At 43.7% G+C, this 24,726-nt stretch overlaps 1 protein-coding gene across 1 annotated transcript in view; it reads left to right on the forward strand.

Annotated features, from left to right (window-relative positions):
- The first annotated feature begins 3,693 nt into the window (after positions 1 to 3,693).
- The window catches only part of ANTXR1 (ANTXR cell adhesion molecule 1), a 168,795-nt gene continuing 147,762 nt past the window's right edge, over positions 3,694 to 24,726 (forward strand). The window contains exons 1-2 of the mRNA XM_054998427.1: positions 3,694 to 4,032; positions 21,717 to 21,788. Coding sequence (XP_054854402.1) covers positions 3,881 to 4,032; positions 21,717 to 21,788 — 224 coding nt within the window. The 5' untranslated portion in view covers positions 3,694 to 3,880. The remainder of the gene's footprint in view (positions 4,033 to 21,716; positions 21,789 to 24,726) is intronic.

Below are 24,726 nucleotides of genomic sequence, written 5' to 3' on the forward strand. Positions count from 1 at the left end.
CATGCTTTGCTGTATTATCCAATACAATTTTTAAAGTTTGTATATGTACACTCACACATTATGTAATGCATTTATGTTTTGTATCACTTTCATATTTATCAAAATACTTAATTTCACAGGTCAAGGGATGGCGTCATGGAAATATAAATAATAATAATAACTGTGCTTATATACCGCTCTTCTACACATATTAGTGCCTCACCCAGAGCAGTGAACAAGTTATTCTTATCCCCACAATGGAGCTGAGGCTGAGAGGAGTGGAGAACAAAATGGCTATTCCCTTGCGAAACAGCAAAATAGAGGCTGCCACAGATAGCCGGCCCCAGATTGAGCATGGGTTGGAGCTTTGCTTCACGGCTGGGTTTCACCGTTCACTTACTGAGGGGAGCCCTGGAATGAATTGTTGTAACTATTCCAAGAAGATTGTTGGGAATTGTGTGTGTCTACTGCAACTTGCCCTGTATGATTATGTAAAAGATTATTGTAATGTTGATGTGTGTGCCTGAAAATTGCATCAAGAGATTGTTATTTACTTATTTGAATACAATGATGAAATTTTGTAGCCTTTGCACTCTGACTACAGTTTTGTAATTTTGTAAATTAGTATTGTATTCCCTGTGGATTTTTTCCTCCTCTATTTTGCTGGGGCTGAGAGGAGTGGCTGACCCAAGGCCACCTACTGAGCTCATGTCAGTAGTGGGATTCAAACCAGTAGACTGCTGCTTATGGTTTAGAACACATACTTAGTGAAACATGCATTCTAAATAACGCTGTATGAACTTCACTGTAGTTCTTTTTCTAGTATGGTGTATAACTGGTGCTTCTTTATCTTTGACAGCCAATTAAAAATAGTGAACAGTATCAGATACATGTTCTGTAATTGTTAGCAGAGACCAAGGATGATCTGGTCATGTAACTTTTCCTGTCATTTTTACTATCCATCTCTCTTATCTTGCAGCTGGGCATAGTGGTACTTTTGGCTAGGTAGAATGTCACATGATTGGAAATAGTAAAAAAGAATTAAATTATGATTAGTTTGATATTTATCTATGTTATCATATGAAAAGATCTTAGATTTCTGCATAAGATAATATATAAAAATGGTAATCCAAATAGCAGATCAGGGTTTTAGCCAAAAGAAATCTCATGAAGATCTAGGCAGGAAACTTACCCTTGTAATATGTGCTACGGTAACTTGAATGCATTTCATCGTTAATCTGACTGAGTTAGATTTCATTAAGAAATGTTAGGAAACTTAATTCTTGTTGTGTTCATCTGTTCTATTTTTATATGTTTTATTTAAATGAACATTTATATTTTGATACCTCACTTAATGAAAAAGACTATTGTTTGTTAATGAAAGAAGCCATTAAACTCTTAGGAGGAGTCTGTCTGCTGGTTGGGAGAGCACAACAAAAACATCCATCCCGTTTATTTTGTACTGAGAAACAGTTTCTCTAAAACAGAGAAACATGTTTTCAGTTCTCACTTGAAGGTTTTAAGCTGCTCAGGATTTAAGATAAAACCTTCAACCCATCTCTACTGAGTATTTAATACTATTTACTTAATGTTTAAAAGTTATGTTTAATATTTATGCCTAATATGATTACAGAAGCTATACTGTTTGAATTATCTATACACTTATTTGAGTTGGATTGTCAGTAAAATTACAATTTTATGACATTTTAACCATTTTATAAAATTACAACTTTGTACCACAAAAGTTTTAAGTTTTGCATGTAGAAGAGGTTGCCAAAAATAAACATCCCCATCCCCATCCCCATCCCCATCCCCATCCCCATCCCCATCCCCATCCCCATCCCCATCCCCATCCCCATCCCCATCCCCATCCCCATCCCCATCCCCATCCCCATCCCCATCCCCATCCCCATCCCCATCCCCATCCCCATCCCCATCCCCATCCCCATCCCCATCCCCATCCCCATCCCCATCCCCATCCCCATCCCCATCCCCATCCCCATCCCCATCCCCATCCCCATCCCCATCCCCAGACAAAGACAAAGACAAAGACAAAGACAAAGACAAAGACAAAGACAAAGACAAAGACAAAGACAAAGACAAAGACAAAGACAAAGACAAAGACAAAGACAAAGACAAAGACAAAGACAAAGACAAAGACAAAGACAAAGACAAAGACAAAGACAAAGACAAAGACAAAGACAAAGACAAAGACAAAGACAAAGACAAAGACAAAGACAAAGACAAAGACAAAGACAAAGACAAAGACAAAGACAAAGACAAAGACAAAGACAAAGACAAAGACAAAGACAAAGACAAAGACAAAGACAAAGACAAAGACAAAGACAAAGACAAAGACAAAGACAAAGACAAAGACAAAGACAAAGACAAAGACAAAGACAAAGACAAAGACAAAGACAAAGACAAAGACAAAGACAAAGACAAAGACAAAGACAAAGACAAAGACAAAGACAAAGACAAAGACAAAGACAAAGACAAAGACAAAGACAAAGACAAAGACAAAGACAAAGACAAAGACAAAGACAAAGACAAAGACAAAGACAAAGACAAAGACAAAGACAAAGACAAAGACAAAGACAAAGACAAAGACAAAGACAAAGACAAAGACAAAGACAAAGACAAAGACAAAGACAAAGACAAAGACAGCTCGCGGCTGCGCCGCTCCCCCCGAGGCCCCCCGCCCCGCCTGTCATTCCAGTCCCCAAGCCCTTCTGGCACACCCAGGGGCCGTCATTCCAGTCAGGGGCCTGTCATTCCAGTCCCAGAGCCCTTCTGGCACACCCAGTGCCCTTCATTCCAGTCAGGGGCCTGTCGTTCCAGTCCCAGAGCCCTTTTGGCACACCCAGGGCCCGTCATTCCAGCATGGGGCCTGTCATTCCAGTCCCAGAGCCCTTCTGGCACACCCAGGGCCCATCATTCCAGTCAGGGGCCTGTCATTCCTGTCCCAGAGCCCTTCTGGCACACCCAGGGGCCGTCATTCCAGCATGGGGCCTGTCAATCCAGTCCCAGAACAGGTTATCTGAGCCCAGACACTTTCCTTCAAAATCCATTCCACGTTTTCTTTGCACCTCTTTTTTTGCTCTAATGTGTTTCAATGGAGCCCATGCAAGTCAATGGGCATTCCAGTTTCCTATTATTTCCTATGGGCATTCAAGCCTCTCCCATTATTTCCAATGGGCAATCCTGTCATTAGTTTTAGTACATCCCCCCAAAGGGTATAAGCAGGGCTTACCCTCCACCCTTACAAAGGATTGGCTGAACCCTGGAGTATTCTTGAGAAACAACAGCGAAATATACTTTTTTTAAAAAAATACGCAAGGTCCTGTACAGGTATAGTGGGAATTATTGCCGGATATATTTCCTAGCCGGAGGCTGTATTTTTAAAAATCTGTTGGGAAAGCCACTGGGTTAAACGAGAAGCTGCCTGCGTTTCTTGCAGATAAATCCTACCCGATCTCGTAAATACTTCACCACTAGATGGCAGCCTTGGCACTTGCTTGGCGAGAAAAAAGCCCGGACCCCAAGACCCGCAATAACAACAGTAATGATTGAGATGGGGGGGGGGGCGGGGGGATGAGCCTTCCCACATTCTCCGAAATCTGGGACAAAGCAAAAAATTGTCCGGAAGCCGCTTCTTGCATCGCAGGCAGGAGGGATGCGAGCGAAAGGGGGAGAAGCCTCTTGACTAGGAAAGCCAGCGCGGAGTACGGCCCTTGTTGTGCATCTTGAAATCCGAAACCGGGCAAAGTCTCGCAAACTCCTGGAGGCAACTTTCGGCGAGGGGCTGATGTGCAGCCCTCGCTCGGCTTTGCATACGGCGGCGTCCCACTAAAAGGAGACTGGGGAGGAACAGCGGAGGACTCCGGGGCTGGATCTCGGCATGGCCCTCGCCAAGGCTCCGCAGTGGGTTTTGCGCGCTCTCGTCTTGGCTGCGACGGTCTTGGTCGCCTGCCGTGGGCAAGGCGGACGGAGCCGGGAAGACGGCGGCTCTGCCTGCTACGGAGGCTTCGACCTGTACTTCATCTTGGACAAGTAAGTTGCCCGGCGATTGTTGGTGGCTCTCGCAGGTCTGAGTTCGAGCGGGGGGGGGGGGGGCTGGCTGGCGCCTCCGCCGCCGCTCGGGCTTTTGGCTCGGTCACTCCTTTCTTTGCAATCCTCTCCCGGCCGGTTATCTTTTCCTGCCGTTGAAACGCAGCTGCGCTTCTGTCCGGCCTTTCAGGGCAATCCTAGTTGGCCTTTAAGGTGCTGCTGGATCCGAACTTTGCTATCCTTACTCCAGTCTAAACCCACTGAAATTAATGGGCTCAGACTGAAGTAACTCTGCTTAGGATTGCAATGTTTGTTGGAGAAGAACCTTTGTTATCCCCCTCTTGCTGAGTGTTGCTAAGCTTGGAGGAAAACTCCTTCCTAAGAAGATGGCTTAAGGAGCATTCTCTAGGCTGTTCCTGTCTAGTCCAACGTCCCAAAGAATTGGGAACCGCTCCTCTGTCGTCGTCCCCCCCACCCGCCATTCAAGCGTTTGTAGTTTGATGCCTTTGTTAATGCAAACTGGCCTAGAGGGTCTGTGCGGCTGGTCTTGAAAGAAGTTGGGTCCGGTGTGTTGGGAAATGGAGTGTCGTGCGTTTTGTTTTGTTTTGAGGTCTTTTCTGTTTTCTCACGTCTGAATCATTTGGCCCCAGTTAATGAAATGCACATTTCCCCCTCTCCGCCGCTTTCTCTAATAGCATCCAGAGAGGAAATAAAATGCTTACTCATCCTTTTGCATAAGCGGCTTCGGACTGTATTTGGATCGCTTGCTGGCTATATTGGTGCCCAAAAATTAAGCAGCGGGATCCCGAAACAGAACAAAAACCAGGCTTCAAATAGGCCAACTGCAGAAAAATCTAATTTTTTGTTTCAAGGAGGTACCCTTTTCCTATGCCAGGTAAAAAGCGGCTTCCTCAAGATTCCTCCTCAGTTCCCAAAGTAGTCTGTGAGCCAGTGGAGGACTACTGTTTAGGAAACATAAACCTCCAATCCCTGTGGGCATGCAGAATAATGGTGTAGATTTTTGGCCAAAGTGTTTAGAACATGTCAGTCACTTATAACTCCCACTTCTCCTCCAAAAAAGTCCAGGTGGCTGTATTGTCCGAACAACAGCCTTATGGGGGAAATTGGATTGAAAGTATATAGTCCAAGATTGCCCAAAGAGTACCATATCATTGAAGGATTTGGATTTGAATCCAGGTCTTTGTGATCACAGTGCAGTTAGGTAATTTTCAGTGTAATGGATATCTTTTAGATGCTACCGTATACTTCATATTTGAAGCTACTGCTTGCTATGGTGGGCGTTCTGGTGAATCTGACCCTGAAGGCCCTCTGCGCCCCGATTCAAAACCAGCATTCTGTCTACCAACCCACACTGGTTCTCCTTTCTTCTTTAGCTCCACCATTTTCACAGAGAAAATGTTTTATTAAAGCCCCATGGTATTAGGACTACCTACAATTATTCATAAACAGTACCCCTCTGATGAATTTTGCCGTACCTCCCACATTTCATTCTATTAATTTAATAATAACAACAACAGCAACATTTGATTTATATACTGCCCTTCAGGACAACTTAATGCCCACTCAGAGTGGTTTACAAAGTGTGTTATTTATTATCCTCACAACAATCACCTTGTGAGGTGGGTGGGGCTGAAAGAGCTCTGAAAGAACTGTGACTAATGCAAGCGGCTTTAAGTGGAGGAGTGGGGAATCAGTATTTATTTTAGATATTGATACTTCACTTTTCTCCTCCATGGAGACCCAAAGTAGCTTCTAGCATCATTCTCCCCTCCTTCAGTTTACTCTAACAACAACCCTGTGAGGTGGGTTAGGCTGAGAGAGAGGTCAAATCCACATTACTCATTCTAAGTCGCATGTTCCCCGCATTCCCCACGCAATCCCGAGTGCCGGTCACATTACCTCATTAAACAGACGCATTTCATTCGCATTTCTCCCGAATATGTGGTCACAGGTTTTCAACGGGAGTTTCACGGTGGCCGTGAACAGGCCAATGCGCAATTTACGCGGTTTTTTAAAAAAACCACCCCCCTTCCTGTCTCTCCGGCCGTTCTGAGAGTTCCTATTGGCTGATTCAACTTGCAAGTGCTCCGTAGTCTGCAAAAGACTGTTTTTGACTTCATAGCATTGGATTTATTGATTATGCTGTTTCTGAATCAAATCTAGTAGTTTGAAAAATCATTTTGGGGTGAATCCACCCTCAGAACGGACTCGCGAAACTTCCTTTTTAACTGTTTTTTATTTTTTTTATTTTATATTACTGTAATATCGAAATTATGAACTATCGAAATAATGACACTCCAAGGAAGTGAAACTTCAGTAAAATTCAGGCACTGAACTGTCCTGCATAGGAAATGCCCACGAAAGCTTCCCAAATGCTTCCAAATTTCCAAAAAAGAAACGGGAGAGAGCCATCAGTGCTGTCAGTGGGGGAAAGAGAGGCAACATTATCTTCAATGATGTTTCTTTATAAGGAAAGATCGAAATAACGGAAAAGTGCGCTCAAAAAAATTTTAAAAAATGGGCGGGAAAAAAGGTCCCGCCCAAAAAAGCGGTTTTCGAGCGGCCGTGTGACCGGAGGGACGCACGAGAAAGACGGATTGGAAGCAGGAATGTGAACGAAGAGGAAAAAATCGCGGATTGGAGGCAAACGGAAGATATCCGATAAACATGCGGGTAATGGGTGAATGTGGATTCGACCAGAGAGACTCAGTGAGCTCAGAGTGGAGATCTGAACCTGGCTTTCCCAGGTCGTAGTCTGACACTTCAACCACTACTCATGCTTGCTCTCCAAATGCTATTGTTGCAAAGAGTCAGCAAAAGACATCACCTAGTCTAGGACATACTTGGCTCCTTATCCAGGGTTTAAAGGTGAATGGAATAATTCCAATGTTAGTCTATTGATCGCATTACTAGCCTGCATTTCCCCCTAGAAACTCAGGAAGGCATACATGGTTCCCTTCTTCCATTTGACCTTCCCAGCAACCCTGTGAGGTAGATTAGGCTGGAAAAAGTGACTGGCACAAAGTAGGGAGGCCAGAAGGCAGGCTGCCTTTTGCTATCCTGGGAGCTTTGGGAATGGATGTGACATTGCACTGCCTGTCTGAGTTTTGTGGCTGAATTGGGGTTTTGAGGCCAGGTTTTCCAGATTCTGTCCCAACCCTCTAACTTCAGCGGCTCTCATTAGCAGGCTACCTTTGGGATAGCAGATGAAGGCTTGGCCCACCCCCTCTTTTCTCAAGCTGGAAACCAGGGTATTTTTACAGGCTGCCTCCAGTTGCCCCTGGTTATAGATTAAGATGCTTGAGTGACACAAGTCCCATCAGCTTCCTGAGAAAATAAGTAGGCTGGTGAAGAACATTAGTCCACTTCCCTGTTCATTAGTTCGCTTCTTCCCCCCAGCTTTCTTGCATGCCTTTTCTTCAGGGGATGAAGAAGGCCACCTTAGTTATTAGCTCTGCAGATGACTTACCAAACTTTACACCCTCAGGCATTTGTGAATCCACCGTATGAACCAAGGAAACCCAGATTCTCTGCTCAGAGTATATCCTGCCAAGGAACAAAGCATTTGCTGAGTCTGTATAACGGACTCTGTTTCTAGCAGTCATGTTTTGCAACACTTGAGGTCCTGGGATGGCTTGGAAATTGAACAGAGGAAATCGAGAGGGAGAGAAGGGCATGGTAATTGCATTGTAGGCAGGGCTGGCTCCAGGAGTTTCAAGGTGGAGCATTTCCTAGTTGTCCAGGACCAGCAAAGAACCCATCTCTCCTCCCCCCGCCCCAGCAGCCGCACCATCCTCACTTTGCACAGAGTTCCTTAAAAAGTACAAGGCATTTGGAGAGTTTCCAGGTTGCTTGCCTTGCCGTTGCCAGGTAAAAAGGTCAACGAGAAGAGCAGTTGTGCAGGGGGATCTGGCACTGATTGCAGATAGATCTTCCAGTGCAGACCTTCAAAGTGTAACCTTGGTCTTACACCAAGAACCATTGCTGCCACGCACCATGACCATACATTGCTACCGCCATCACCATTCTAGCTACCCGCCACCTCAGCTAGAAGCTTTTTTTACCATGCAAGAGCCTGGCATGATTTTGAATCAAAAGGCATGTTTGTTCTGCCAATTAAAGAGAGATTACCAGCAGTTCAAAATGGACTTCATCAAAATGGACTCCACTTTATGGAGGAGAGGAGATGCAGCGTGCCTAAATGCTCAGACGCTGACACCCGCCAATGGTTCTTGAAGATCCAAGCCATCTCCCCACTCCTGCCCCTTCTTGGGCTAGACACTTTCCTAGTTCAGGGTAGTAGTCTCTGGCTTTTCATTTGTGATGGCAGAGACAGCTAGAGGGGACTGTAGCGCCTCTGGCCTCCTTTCTCCTTTCATCTTTTGCTTATAATTCTTCTGTAGCTGCTTAGCGTTCCTAGGAGTTGAGTCTGGAACAATTATCTGCTAAAGGAGAGCCAAGGTAAGCACTTTTCTGAGCTCCTTCAGCTCTTTCTGCCTGTCCGCAGAGAAGCCCTCAGAATTCTCAAGGGTCAAGAATCTGGCTTACACATGACAAACATAGCATGTAGCCTTTGGGCGCATGACCTGGTATGGAGGGTGATCTGTCTTGGGAGCAGAGAGAATCTGGAAGGGCTGAGGAAGCCTCTCGCCTGTAGTGCAGGAGACAGTTGTGGGGAACCTGCAGGTAAACCATTCATAGACAGCCTAAGTTTACATCAGGGCTTTGTTGCAGCAGAGCAGCTCCCTTACACTACACTATAATGCATATTACAACCCTGATACAAAAACATTGTATTTGAACTTGTACATTTTGTATTATCCTTACAAAGTATGATTATATACAGGGCTTTTTTTCAGGGGGAACGTGGGGGAACAGGGTTCCGGCACCTCTTGAAAATACTGAGCAATAGTGCTTGAAAATAATATGATTTCAAAGAATCCCATGTGTTTCTACTTCATTTCCCTCTTGAGAGTTCCGCCACCTCTTTTCCCAGAAAAAAAACCCTGATTATATATGTAAAAATCTGGTTTAAATGTATTTTTGCAGTGGTGTGTTTCAACATCTGTTTTTTGCTTTTGGGCCCATTGACCCATTTTGGGCCCATTGACCCGTGGGTCTTGGTGCATACCCATATTGCAAGCGCGCACTTAATAGTGTGAGTGCAAGAAACACGTGTTGCAACAAGCATGTGTATCACCCATGTGCACTTGTCAAGGAGCCCTGACTTGCCGACTTCGGAACGCTGTTAGCCTGGCATAATCCGTTAAATGTCCTTGACAAAACAGTTTTAGGTTAAAATTCTTCAAATAGTTTTTTGCTCAAACATTCTCCTCAAATTCAGTTTAGTGGAAACTGCAGTATAAAGACATAAATAGTCATTACTAACCTGAGACTCTGTGGATTTGCCTAGCTGTGTAAAGCAATGGGTCAGAATTCAAAGGGGCATATTAACTGCAAAAGAAAACACAGGGTATTTTACAACTATGCTGTTGAATGTGTTTTTGGCTGGGCAAGCCCCAAGAACGTGCCTGCACAGGTGAATGTGGTTTTAGAATATCTCTTTCCAACATAGCAAGTAATTGGGCCAGATGTTAACCAACTTCATGATCACACTGAGATTCTCACAAAATTCCACAGGCCCTGTAGTGTCTGCTTTCTCCTTTCCTAGTGTTTTCTTGCATTTTACTGGGTGCAGCAGCATCAATTCAGCTATGTAGCCACCTGATTTTCTAAGTTTGGTATTCTACGGGTCAAGTGAAATTGACCTTCTGCACTGTGATGGCTGTTCCTGGCTTTTGAATTTTTAGAAGGTATTTAGGGGGTAAGAGGCTATTAGAAGATATAAGGTCTTGTCTATAAGGTCTTGTCAGTACTACAATTTTGAAGGATGAAAGAAAAGGCACCATTGATGGTCTTCCTTAACCCAGATCAAGTAGAGTGTGCAGACTGAGGGCCAAGCTTCAAGTGACGCCTGACACAGATTGGACACTTGTCAGCTTCCCTCAAGTTTTGATGGGAAATGTAGTCATCCTGGTCTTGCAGCTTGGTTTTCCGACTGCTGTCCAATGGACTTTTCAACTGTCACTTGTCCAACATTCCGCCAAGCTGCCTACATTTCCCATCAAAACTTGAGGGAAGCTGACAAGTGTCCAACCTGTGTTGTCACTTGTAGTTTGGCCCTCAGAATTCCTACCTTTGTGGGTCTCTGCAGAGTATCCTGCCCCAACATCAATGCTAATCTTGAGGCCTCAGCAATCACCCAATCTTGCTACCCTTTGGAGACAGTAGGACATACTTTCTTACCTATCCAATTTTTAAAAGTAGGTATCTCAAGGCAAATATATGTGTTTACATCTTAAGGGTATTGGCCTTTCGATGGTAAAGATTCCATGTAAAATGTCAAAGGAAACTAAATCAGGCGTGTCATTTTTTCAGTACACCAAGTTGCTGTCCGATTGGACATGGACAATGTGATTGGTCAACCTGATTGGATCAATCTTAGTTTGACACACACCTGATGTTAGATCAATTGTAATTTACCAACAGCATCTTCTGCTTCCTGTACGATAGCTCAAGGGATTACCAGGAAAGTTGCAGAGTTGGCAGATGTACAGAGGGCATTCTAGGGCTTGCCATTAGGTAAGATGCAAAGGATATGATCATGGAAAGTCAAGGTGATAACCATACTCTTTGTTGTGTTAAAACAAAAAGAAATTCAGTGCAAACCCAGCTCAAACTCCAGCTGGCACAAATGGACACCTAGTGACTTACCATATCACGATTTATATTTAGTATCTTTATTTACAAAACTTATCTCTCGCCTTTCTGCCCTTATCAGGGCCACCAAGGCAGCTAATTTCTCCACACTATTACCAATGAGATGGGACATTCTATAATGATGAATAAAATACAGCCAGAAAACACGGAAAACTAGTACCATTATCAGAAGTCTAAGCTGGTAGACATATCAAATGGCAGTGAACTGATTCAAACATAGGGCCAAGCTACAAGTGACAAATGACACTTGAACGGCAAGTGGATTGAGTGGAGGGCAAGTGAACAGGGAGAAATACACTTGCCATTCAAGTGTCATTCGTCACTTGTAGCTTGGCCCACAGTCCACAACAGTTCAGTATTGGAGAGCCATATACTATTTGGTCTAAAATAGAGTCACACCAGCAAATTCACATTTGTTTGCCTCTCGTTTTCTTCAGTTCTGAGGAATTTGTCTGTCATTGGTTCTCCAAGCAGTGGTTACTATGGGTCTCTAACCTCATGGAGACGGTTCCTGGTGGGCTGCTACCCTGGAGGGCTGTTAATGGTCAGAAGCGAGCCAAATCCCAGTGGCATCGTCATCATTACAGGAGCTATCACAGGCTTGAACCTGGAGGGTGTGGGCAACAATGGGAGGAGGCTCATCCATTGCCTCCTTCTGCAGCGCCACTGAATGGATCCAAGCCAAGTGGCCTGGCTGGTGGGGGTAGCGCTGGAGGAGAGTCATGTGACCCACTCCCGTCATCATCCTCACCTCTGAGGGGTACTCTCAATGGTTTTCATAAGCTGTATTTAAACCAGGGTTGTTTTGTTGCATTTCCCATGACATTCAGGGCCAACCTAGATAAGAAAGTGGGAGATTCATGAATGGAACTTCCCAGCATTTTAAAAATACCAGTGCATACAACTCTAATTTGAATTGGGCCATTGCAAGGAAGTGAGCGATTTTAATCCTTCCTCCATCATGGTTTTTCTGATCACAGCTGATGTCAGCTCCAGGCTATTAGCTCTAAAAGGGGGAAAAACAATGGCTTTGATGGGGGTCATAGTGGAGCGGGGGAATCTTTCCATTCATAAAACCCTGAGGAGATCCATTCATGGATCTCTCAGTCTCATATCTAATTTGTTCCTAAATAAAATGCAAATGCCACAGTGAGTAGTAACTGTTTCCCTTCCATTTTTTAAAACATACTTTATTTTATCCAAAAAGAAGAGAAATCATATTACAAAATGTGGTGTATATCTATACACAACTCTCTCAGCCCCAGTTCCCCTGCTGTATTGTGGGGATAATAATAACACACATTTTGTTCACTGCTCTGAGCGTGGCACTAATCTGTCCAGAAGGCCAGTATATAAGCACACAGTTTTTGTTGTTGTTATAGAATTACAACTGATCTCCTGACTACCAGGATCAGTTCCCCTGCAGAAAATGGCAGCTTTGGAAGGCAGAATCTATTGTATACCATAGAATCTAGGAGAAATTGAAGTCCTAGAATAACATCCTAGCTGAGTTCAAAGCAGAAGCAAAGTTACCAACCTCAAGTTACCAACTAGTTCTTCATCCAGAAAATGGCACTGGTATGGGTGGGACTTGCAAAAATGTGAATCTACCCATCCACACAGTATGCAAGCATGTTTTTACCCTGATCGGTCTTGAAAAGTTCTATGTAACCAGGCATGGGAAAGATCAGAGCGCAACAACAAGCAGCAATACCTATTCTAGAAGTCACAAATAAACTTGCTACTGGTTCCCGACCAGTATCTACAATGCCATCTTTCAAAAAGCCCACCAAGGTAACCATAGAGTGGTAGGGAATATGGTAGGCAGTTATTAAATTAAATCTAATTCCAGAAGATTCAAATTTCTGGGCAAGACTAAAATATATTTAACAAAGTTGCTTGTGGGACATAACATGTCCAACAGGTATCAGAATAATGAATGTACATGCCACCCTGTGTGATGTCAAATGCTATTAATAAATTATCTTAATAGTCTTTTATGTCAGATGAGACCAAATTTGATGGGAAGTTGACCCTGATCCATTTCTAAACATCAGACTGGATTTCTTTATTCAACACTATCTATATTTTTAATGAAATTCATACATAGGCCAAATCCACATGTCTCAAGTTTTCCGTTTTTTCCCCACCCATTATTCGCTTCTCAGAGGGCTGTTCACATATTCTTTCTTCTATCCCGCCATTCTCTCACATCTTTCGTGTTGTGCATCAGACGAATTTGTCATGCGTTCAAACACTTCTCTTGCACGGTTCTCACTGTGGATATGGACAAATAGAAGCGTTTCACAAGGAGACCGCCCCCTTCAAACCACCCCACTTCCGTGTTTGCAGCCTTTCTGGAACACCATCCCTCTTTGCCGTGCAATTATCAAGCTTTTCCACTCTCTCCACAGCATGTCTGCCTGCCCGCCCTTTCCCTTTTTTAAAAAAAAATGGGGGACTTTCCCAGCATTGTTGCACAATCCCGGCCATAAATCTTAATCGGAGTGCTCCAAAATCCCCGTGGAGACATCAAGGGGTGGCGTCATTTCCATTTCCATGTCATTTTTAGGATGCTGAACAGTCAGAAATATCAGTGGCTGTAAAAAAATTTTTTTTTACTGTTGAAATTACCATTATAGCAGAAATCCATCATTCTAACATTACATTCAAGCGTCAAATAATTAGTCTGCCCGTTTGGAGAGTTTGGATTACCTCCACCTTGAATATCAGTTCAAATTAGCCCACCAGAATAATGGTCCAATGGATTTCAAAGAAGAAGGCATAGAATAACATTAACCAATCACAGGCATCGTAGGGGTGTGGCCTCGCCATAGCAATTTAGCAAAAAAACGCTATAGCAGAAATCTGATGAAAAAATGAAAAAAAAATTGAACGTGATGTCGTCATTGGCGACTTCGGATCTAAACCCGCCCCGTATTGCGCGATTCTACCAGGGATGTGGACAAAGTATAGCACGAGGCAGTGGCAGTAAGAGAAGGGATGTGAACACAGACTGGGACATTGCAGGATAGAATCCAGCGTGATTAATGCACATGAAAAGCGGAAGGTAGGGAAGTGTGGATTCAGCCATGAGTTACTTTGACTGCAGTCCTAAAAACACTTTTCTGGAGTAGCCCTAAATAAAATAGGTCTTACTTCTGAATGGACCTGCTTCAGATTGCTTCCTTTAGCAGTACAGCATAAAATTCAGCAATGCCCCCTTTGGCATTACTGGAGCAAGAAAGTGGTTCAGATTCTGTTTTTTTTCCAACATTCATTGTATTACCTAATCAAATTTGATAACTCATACATTATTTGAAAATAATGATAAAGGAGGTGTATAGCCATCCATCAGCTGAACTAGTTCTTTATCAGATAAAACTGAACCTTGCTTGACAAGATCTTCAACTACATATAAACTTGAGTTCATCCAAGTTTTGTGTTTTCCAGCTCATAATAAAAATACTAATGATAAGGAGTGAAAGAGCAGGGCTAAAAATAGGGCTTTAGCTTGGACCAATTTTTGAAATCCAAAGTCATTACCTTACAATGATAGTTTCTTTGATGATACCATATCACATCATGAATGCAGTTCAAAAGGTATGTCGTTATTGCATTATATTTTCCTGGTGAAAGTCATCCTTTCAGGGTACAATGATATCAGGATACAATATAATAATATTTAATATTTAAGCATTAGCCCAGCCCTCCATTTTCAACTTTCCTGTACAGAACTTTAGCTGCCACTCTGGATGTTTTATCCTGTCAAATAAATTGTAATATCAACCTTTGTCTTTTATCAGCAATCCTGGATTCAACTGAAAGAGGAATGCTTCTAAACATGCTCACACCCCGATCAAAAGAATAATCATTTTTTTACCAAGATAAAGATGCTAGAATTGCATTAAATCCTATATTCCAGACATTAGTTTCCTATTTTCTAGACTGCATTAATAATATTCACAAGTGTCACGTTTCATATTAAAAAGTTTCCTTGATCTCACTTGAACAGTCCTGTTTGAAGTCTTCTTTTGTAAGCTGTGAGTCTGAAATGAATAGAGCAGCCTCTATTCTCTGCACTATGAATGCTTGTATTGAATTTCTCTTTGATTTGTGTCTTTTTATTCATTTTGTTGTTGCCACATTTTCTCTGCTTTTAGTGTGTGTGGGATTTAAAAAAAAAATCTGTTACTCATCCAGTTGTAAGTATGTCCAATATCCTATCATCTGGACAGCTCCAAGTAAATACTGAAATGCATAATTATGTCAATACAGGACTAAAAAATGACTTGAGGAAGGGGGTAATGATTCTACACGGAAGATCAGCTAAAGAAGAGGTGTGAGAGCTCTATTAGAAATCACCTCATGTGTCCAGGCTTGACAGCTGCCATGCCTGAGGGATCCAGACTCTACTACCTCAGGCTCAGACCCTGAATCTCAAGAGATCTGGCAGTCCTCTGTTCAGACAACTGAAATGGCTGGTGGACATACCAAAATAACAGAACACTATTTTGTGCCTCAGCCTTCAATCTTGACCCCAACTAATGCTCTAAAAAAGACATCCACTTGTATTTAATTTTTAAAAACACCTCAAATGTATGCCTGCTGATACGCTAATTTGCCATCTCATTAATCTTAAAAGAGGAAGCATTTATTAAAATGGCACAACTGCTGTATGGTTGTGTGTTTCTTGGCGACACCGTGGGGACCCAAGGTAATAGGATAACTAACTCCAACTTGGGAAATTCCTGGAGATTTGAGGGCAGTACTGGGAGAGGGCAGAGTTTGGAGAAGGGAAGGAGCTCAGCTAGGATGTTACTCTAGGACTTCAATTTCTCCTAGATTCTATGGTATACAATAGATTCTGCCTTCCAAAGCTGCCATTTTCTGCAGGGGAACTGATCCTGGTAGTCAGGAGATCAGTTGTAATTCTATAACAACAACAAAAACAGTGTGCTTATATACTGGCCTTCTGGACAGATTAGTGCCACACTCAGAGCAGTGAACAAAATGTGTGTTATTATTATCCCCACAATACAGCAGGGGAACTGGGGCTGAGAGAGTTGGCTTGCCCAAGGCACAGCTCATGGCAGTAGTGGGAGTCAAAACTAGCAGAGGGAGAGCTCTGGGCTGTACCTTGAAGTCGGTAACTTTGCCTCTGCTTCAAACTCACAGAACGGTTTTTCCCTCCTGGGAGAGGCTACCACTGTTAAGGCATGGTCCTCCTGCTGTTTAAATGCGTGCGTTTTCTCTCACCTGAACTAGAGCTAAACATTGCTGCACATCCAGCAACTGGCTGAAGAAATATCTGCCGAGCCTGAAGAGACTGCCATTTTCTCACTAATGAGTTTCCCGAAATAGCCACCACACACACACACACATCTGGGACTACAGGTCAGGACTTCCATGGGAGGAGAATGGGCTCTCAGGCAGAATTCAGCACCAGCTCCTCCCTTGGCAGAAATGGAGCACTTTCCGTTTCTGAAGTGCCACTAGTTCTGCAAGTTACAGTTACTGTTAACTGCAAGTTACTGGTTGTGGACGGGCAAACCCTTCATGCTCAGAAGTAGCCTGGTCTCCAGTCAGCCACTGGATGAACAGCAGTGTTTCCTTCCAGCTCAGGCTAGAGGAATGGCCTGTTCATACTACAGGGCTACATACATCAGCTTAGCAGTCATTGCCACTTTCCGGGGAACCCTGCGATTCAGACGCCTGGGAGGGCTTGCTGTGGAGATTTAATGTAGAACTCTTAGCATCCGCACCAAATTATATTTCCCTGGTTTCTTTGAATGAGACCTATTCAAGTTTGTGTGCTGTCATTTGAAGGCTTTCTGATAACAGTTATCTAAAACACATTTCAGAGCCCATTCCTTCTCAGACAGCGTAGTACGGATGGTTCTGTTGTTCTGGGCATGAATACAGTTTGAGCTGCCTAAATGAAAGTGAAGGATGCGTTACATGGCCGAGATGGGATCTGAGGGAGACTTAGATACCCCCAAGAGCCAATCCATCCTTTCATTTACCAAGAAAGGTAAATGATTTCTGGATTTCTGGGCTGGAGGACTGCTGGTGCTCAAGAGCAATCCAAGCCAGGCTAGGGTTACCAACTCATGTTTGTAAACTACAGGAGGTTTGGGTGTGGTACCTGAAAAGGGTGGAGTTTGGAGAGGGGAGATGACGTAAGAACTGGGGGGAGGGCAGTATGATCCCATAGAGTCCACCTTCCAAAGCTGCCATTTTCTCAAGGGAACTGATCTCTAGTCTGGAGATCAGTAGTAATGGCAGGTGAACTCCAGGCCTCACCTGAAGGTTGGTAGCCCTAGGCCCCAGCAGCACAGGCAGCCATGGGTAGGTCACTTATCTCATACCTGATCTTTGGGTATGGGAGGGGGTGGTGGGTAAATCTCTCTGACCATTTTTATTCCTGCAGATGGGTCAAAGGAGCTGTCAGTGCCACAGGGTCTGCTCAGCCTCTGAAGAACAGTAGAAGGGGTTGCCAGCCTCCAGGTGGCAGCTGGAGATCTCCTGGAATTTCAACTGATCTCCAGGTGACAGAGATCAGTTATCCTGGAGGAAATGATTGCTTTGGCTTCACAGTCCTGCTGAGGCCCCTCCCCTTCTCAAACCCCACCCTCTCCAGGTTCCACCCGCCAAATCTCCAGAAATTTCCCAACCTAGAGCTGACAACCCTACCAGTTGATCTACCACCAAAGTCTACATATTTGCTTTTTTTGTCGTGTGGCTGCAGTTGCACTTTACACGCTATGGGGCTGAGCCCTGGCATTGAAAACTGGTGTGGAGCTGGACACTGGTAAGCCTTGGCTCCAGTAAGCGCCAAACACGACAGGTTCTGTTGGCTGGGATTAAATGTCTTTCTTATCTCCCCCTCTTCCTTTGTTCCTGCTTAGAAAACATTAAAGGGTGCCACACATCCCATTTTCTGGTTCAGCCTTTGGTGACTCCTTTTTGGCTGTTGCTCAAATTTGGAAGGGGTGGGTGGGAATCTTTGGGGCCTGGCCTTTGGGATTTTAAATGCTGCATCTAGAAGGGGAAGAAGGCATCCTCTTCTAAAAACTATGAGTTTTTTTTTTGTGCTGGCATGGAATCTAGTGGTGGCAAAGCTTTTCTGTGCGAAGAGATGTGTGGGAAGGTTTCATGGAAAAAAGAGCTGTAATTTTAGATGTTTGGATTCTTGTTCCAAGGGGAGAAAAAAAGGCTTGAAGCTGTACTTATGTGGTGAATTTCAAAAGTGGTGTGCAACTGAGCAGGGCTGCTTCCCAAACCACTGAAATCTTAAGCCTCTTGGTCCGGCCGAACCCCAAGCTGCTACATTAAAGCATGGTGGCAGGGACTGGTGACGGCCATGCCTGGACAGTGAATTTTTTAAAAAATGCATAACAGATCTAAGCTGTGGAAAAAGGATCAGAGTTTCTACACACCATGACTGTTTCTGATTCTCAGCTGCTTCACTGTAGAGGAAAGAGATGCGGAAACCTCTTTCCAGTGTGATGGGTTCTGCAGGCCAGGATCAGACCACTTGCCTGTATTTTCCAGCATCCTACACCAGATGTTAAAGAGGAAAGGAGAAATTTATTTTGGACCTTCCACAGGCTGGTGTTCGATGTTTGGCAGGGAGTCACGTTGTTAGCCGTTATGCACTGTCTTCCCCTACCAGTGTTTGAAGGCATCTAACCAGATTGGACTCCTTGCCACCTATAATGTGCTCTGCATGGAGATGCCTTTGAAGTCATCTCATAAGCTCCAGTTTGTACAAAATGTGGCAGTATGGATCCTCTCTGGGGGTCAGCCATTCAGTACACATAATGCCAGTGCTGCATCAACTGCACTGGCTACCTATTTGCTTTCTAGGATAGGCAGCCATTGGCTGGCAACCGGTGAGGGAGGAGGAGGAGGGGAATGGCATCACAATGACATTACGATAACACTTCCAGTGCAAAACTACAAGTGATATCACCATGTCTGTCTGATGCTCTAAGGTTCCCCCCAAACTCAATGGTTTACCATAGAGTTGTGGGAGGATCCTAGAGCATCACACTGATACAGTGACATCATTTGTGGTTTTGTGCTGGAAGTGATGTTGCGCCTTTGGCACAATGACTCTTCCCCACCCCATTTCCCCCCGCTGCTCTGCCAAGCCGCAGCATGGACAGTTGGTACTGTAGAAGGCAGGAAGTCTGTAACCACAGTGGGAGACCTGATTAGTATTTAGCTTCCAGGTCCAATTCAAAGTGCTTGTTATTACTTTTAAAGCCCTTCATTGTCTAGGGCTCTCATGCTTATTGAACCACATTTCCCAATATACTCCCGTGTGCCAGCTACATTCTTCAGACGGTCTCCTCCTTAAGGTGTCTTCCTTATGATTGTTTGTATCATTTCAGCCAGATCATGGGCCTTTACTTGGGTGGGCCCAGTCCTTTGAAATAGCCTGTCAGAGTGGATGAGGAGGGCCACTTCCCTTGCTACGTTTAGGGAGGCGTGTAAGGCAGTCCTCTTCCGGAGAGCTTTTCTTGGAGGGTGAATCGTTTCAGCCAATTTGGCAGTAACTTTGCTGATTCTGTGTGTTATAAAATCAGAACACTTCTAAATGTGCAATTTTTGTATTTTGATACGTTTTTCACTTTGTTGATTGGACTATATGTCCTCATAATTTGGTTGTTGCTTTGTTGGCCTCCTTGAGCCCAAGCAGCTACGATGGAATAGAAGTGAGCTACAAATAATTCACACTGATTTGTCAGCAGGTCAGCTACAGTTTATGAGTTGAACAGAATGGGTTGGATCAAGTCAGCTTTTCTGCTGGTGAAAAAGGGAGAAATGGGCCCTCTTTCACCATCAAAAACTTTATGCTTGAATGAGATCGTGGGACTCACATCAACCATGTGGGATGAGGCAATGATCTCTCTCTTTCTCTCCGTTTGCTTCTTTGAAGCACCAAGTATGTTAATTTCAAACATGCAAGTTTTAATACAGAGTAGAATCTGCGCTGAGACTTTAAGGTGATAATAACATGATACTGAAAAAGTTTTACATTCCCAGTAAAAATGAATAGGTAGACAAGTTAAAAAAATGTCTTTGTATAATATGATACTTTTAAAAGATTGAACAGTGTACAGAATATTAATCTATGGAAACATGATCTATTGCATGGAAAGTTGTAATAAAAAGAGAAATTTGCTATAAATAATGGTTAGTTTGTAGTGATACAGTTACAAATTTTGGCCAATCAGTTATGTAGGCATGTAATTTATGGATGTTTATGTAAAATTAATGAAAATACAATGGTGGTAATAACAAAGAAACCGTAATAAAGTTGTTTGTTGCTTGCATCAATTTTAAAAAATACATGTACAGCCATGTGTTTTGTTTGCGACCTTCAGTCTGAAGATAGTAGAAGTTCTGCTCCCTGGTTCCATATTGCATTTTATGCCAAAAGGTCAAAGAGATTGGCTCTAGAGCTGTGTTCAGACATCACTCTTAACTGCTGTTTTGTAAAAACGTTAACTAACCCATCTGTTGCTGGTATCATGCTAAGCTTCCCTCATTTTTTGCACAGAGAATTGGAGTTAAACAAACCCGAATTGTCTATGACATACAGAATACAGGCACACAGTTAACCTGAGTTAGTCTGTCCGTCCGCCCCCTAACTGGGATTCTAAACTGGAGGAAATTAACTCCAATTAACTTTTGCATATGCATTAATACATCACAGCAAACTAGAGTTAGTTTTTAACTGAGATTCACCATGTAAAAAGGGAGGAGGAGGAGCATACAACAACCCAGATTAATATGCATTTTCCCTTAACTATGGTGGACAATGATTCTGAATACAGCATCTGATTTCTGATTTAGAGCTACTTACCTTTGCAGTGGCTCTTCTGTAGCTGCATAAGATTCTGCTATGCTTTCTCCACTTCCTTGCATGGTGAAAACCTTGAGCAGCGCTGTCCCTTTAGATGAGATAGTGAGCACAGGACCATTATGGTATTTCTGTGTAATACTTGCTTTATTGACTAATATACAAGCTGAACAGGAAGAGTCCAGAAGGTATTTCTGCAGGGCAGCAGAACTGCTGCTCCAGCTCAGACCCCTCCCAAGAGATCTTGCATCACCAGATGCTTCAGCCAGCTCACAGCAGTTCTCTGTCCCTTCTTTCTCTATCTCTTCCCCAGTTCATATGTGCTTCTTTACACACATACATCCCAGAGTCCACAGGAGCCATTCCGTTTGGCTTGCTCTTGGGCCATTTTGACATCCCACCCTGCACCTGGGAACTGGCGCTTCTCTATATCTCTGCACAGTTTGGGGATGGATACTAAGCTGCCCTGCTGTTCTGCAAACAAACTCAGGCAGTTCGCCACCAGGGATCTGCAGGCAGCTCTGGCTCCTGGGAAGTGCACTTTTGCAGCATTGGTGACAACAGGTACAGAGCCTCCTCCTGCTGCAATGCCTGTCAGATCCAAGCTGAGTGGTCCCTGCTGCACTGCTTGGCCTGACTTGTTCTTGGCGATGTTGCCATTCTGTCCTGGTACATTCAAGGGCTAATCTGCTCCTGCACTTCGTGTAATTTGTATGATGTTTAGTTAAAGGTTCCATGCAGTTGTTATGTATTTTTGTCAAGGAGCAGTCCCAAGTGCTTACCCGGAGCATAAATCATGTGCATGTGCTTTGCTGAACAGTGCATGAAATATGGACATTTCATCTCCCCCTTCTTTCAAGGAAACATGAGCGGCATTTTTAGCAGTACATCAGATTCGGACCTAATGAGCTGCACAGATGTCCAGATGAACTGTATCGTAATAAAGCAGCGGAGAACCTCAATGTTTCTCTAATTAAACCAGTATTCCCTGGAATGATTTTTTTTCCAGATCAGGAAGTGTCCTGCACCACTGGAGCGAAATCTATTACTTTGTGGAACATCTGGCTCACAAATTTATAAGGTAAGAAATGATGGCCAGCTGATAGCGGAAGCAAAAGGTGGGAGATCGGGAGGATGGGAGAGATGGTGTGTGGTATGCACATTTCCCAGCCCTGCTCTAGTGCAAAGTTATGCATGATTAAGCCAACTGATATCAATGTGGTTAAGTATTCTTAAGGCTTCAGCTCTTACTAGAGAGTAAATCCCATTGAACTTGCACAAAAGTAAATGTGCATGGAATGGCCCTGCATGGCTGTTATTAGTTATGACCTCCCTGATAAATCATGAATTACATCAGAAGAAAGCAAGTCATAATCTTTCTGGGCTTGGTTTCTGCTTACTGTCTGTGTAAATGAACTCCATAGAAATTTTCATTAAAGTTCATAATTTATGTATGTATGTATTTACTTTATTTCTTTATACCCCACTTTTCCCCCCAATGGGGATCCGAAGCAGCTTACATCATTCTCCTCCGTTTTATCCTCACAACAACCCAGTGAGGTAGCTTAGGCTGAGAGTCTGTGACTGACCCAAGGAAGGGCAGACTAGGGGTTTGAACTTGGGTCTCCCAAGTCCTCCTCTGACACGCTAATCACTACACTACTCTGGCTCTCAGAACAGCTCTCTTTGCAGCTGAGAAGAATTTACTGAGCTCTTTCCCAGGCCGTCGTCACACGGGTTTTTATTTAGCGCTAAAATGGCGCTATTTCCCGGCAAACACCCACCTTATTCCAACACTGTAGCGATTTTCTCTCTTCTGCTTTGTGCTTGATAGTCGTGCCATTTTGTGCCTCAGTGTGAATGCCTCACATCAATGTATTTCGCCTCACAACGTCCTATGCCCTCCCTTCAATCCCAGAATCCATTTCTTCCTGCGACTCCCCTTTTTTAAATTTTATTATGTCCTTATAACGCCATAACGACATAACACAATGCAAACTTTCTGCTGAAGTAAAAATGACTCAATCGCCATGGCAGAGTCGTCAGCGATGGGGATCACGCCAGACAGGGAGTTTTCTGCGGGCAAAGGGCTATTAATATAATTTCAACATTGGAAAAACAAAAGGGTCGTAATGTTTTGCTCTAACGGAATGTTTATATGCTGTTATTCCGTTATAGCGGAATTAAACACCAGAATAATTAAAAAAAGGGGGGGGAGCTGCTTCTGCGCGGTTAGAGAGAACAGAACAGAGTGCTTTGGTGTGGACAGCTGGTGGCGCGAAGAGCCGTTAGGTGACCCAAAGAAACGTCACTGTGCCGATAACAGGTAGGACGCTATATGCTGTAAATTTAACGGAAGAGATGCCCGTGTGACGACGGCCCCAGTGTAATTTTAAAATACACCTTGAGCTTCTCTTGCCACCTTGCACTGGATCTCTTTTGACTGAAAGAAGGGAACAGAATCTCTTTTATAGGAAGAATCCAAAACAGGGTTTCCTTTCTGTGTTTCCGTAAGCAAAGAGCCACAGGGGAGGTCAGTCTACCTCTTGAGTGAACCTTATATTATGCATCTAATTTGTACCCATCAGTACATATGCAGTCCGAGCACCCCTAGGGCCATTTCAGGTTGGGAAATGTTATAGAAGGAAAAGTTCCTTCTCTCCATGTATCATGGTCTTGAATTGTGGCTGTGCATGTTTGGAAAATGAGTTCCCAGCAGGGCAACATGTTGCTGACTGATTTGAAGTCAGGTTGGGGACACAGGATGTCAAAAATTATGTCTGCTTTGGCCCTGAATGTGTTTGGCCAAATTGGGTATGGTTCTAGTCCTGATGGTATGTTTCTGGTCCTGTAAGGTAGCTGTATCTTGATTTCACACTAGTATAAGTGATAGAATTTCTCTTAAGAATCCTGGTAATTGCGTAGCTTGATGAGGATGCTAAGAATTATCTTAGAGATCCCCTAGCTTGTCTCAAGGTTTCTCGTGGAGAGAGAAAGACTGGCTGTTTTCACACTGCTTACCAGCCATGGAACGTCGTGCTGAGCTCCTGGAACGACAGCGTCTTCCTGGCTCAATTTCGTGTGAAAACTACCGTTCTGGCAAAATGGCACCAGGAAGATGCTGTTGTTCCGGGAGCTCGGCGCCATGTTCTGTGGCCAGTAAGCAATGTGAAAATGGCCACTATTAAATTGTGGCATAAACATGTTTTACCATCAGTAGGGGATTGTTTGTAGTATTCCTTATCCCTCAATGCAACCAAAGAAGTCTAGCCTCTGATTATCCAGGGTTATCTCTGTCCAGTATTAACCTGTAAACACTAAGCTGAGAGAACAACTCTGACATAGAAATGTTTAAAAGTTCACATACAAGTTTGTGTCTGTGTAGAAGATTGTTTTAGACTTGCCATATTTTGTGGAGCTCTCAGTGAACATGAACTCCCTACAAAGACCTTGTTGGGTTGCTGAGTGTGAAGCATTCAAGTCTGGCTTCTTTTTGTTTAGCAAAGCAACATCCACAATTTTAATATCTCAACAAATTATCTTGTACTTTTCATTCAAATACATCCCATGCTTATGGATAAAGAGCTTTGTGCTTGGGGCGCAGAGCTTTTGCAACAGGTAAGGAAGGAGATTTATGGGTTCTGGAAGTGCAGCCAGGATCATCTGCCCCCTTGCCGCCTCCACCGCCCCGGGACTTAGCCCAAAGCCACACCACAGGGCCTGTGTCTTTTTAAAGGAACAGCAGCATGAAGTGGTTGAACCCTGGTAGAGGGATTTGGATGGGGGAGAGACCAAGAGTAGGAATGGAGGGCTAAATCTGCATTCATCACCTGGTCAGACAGGTGTGAATGGGCCATCACAAACATAATTCCGCATGCAGAATCTCCACGCTTCCCCAACTCAGCTCTGTACATTTTAGCGGAGTCAGACTTGTCACATGTTTGGCCACCAGAAGTCAAGTATGGAGAAATCAAACAATGTACATCCAGCATCTGCAAACCGGGACCGAGACTGTTACT

This window comes from Eublepharis macularius, chromosome 14 (genome assembly GCF_028583425.1).
Source record: "Eublepharis macularius isolate TG4126 chromosome 14, MPM_Emac_v1.0, whole genome shotgun sequence".
NCBI lineage: Eukaryota > Metazoa > Chordata > Lepidosauria > Squamata > Eublepharidae > Eublepharis > Eublepharis macularius.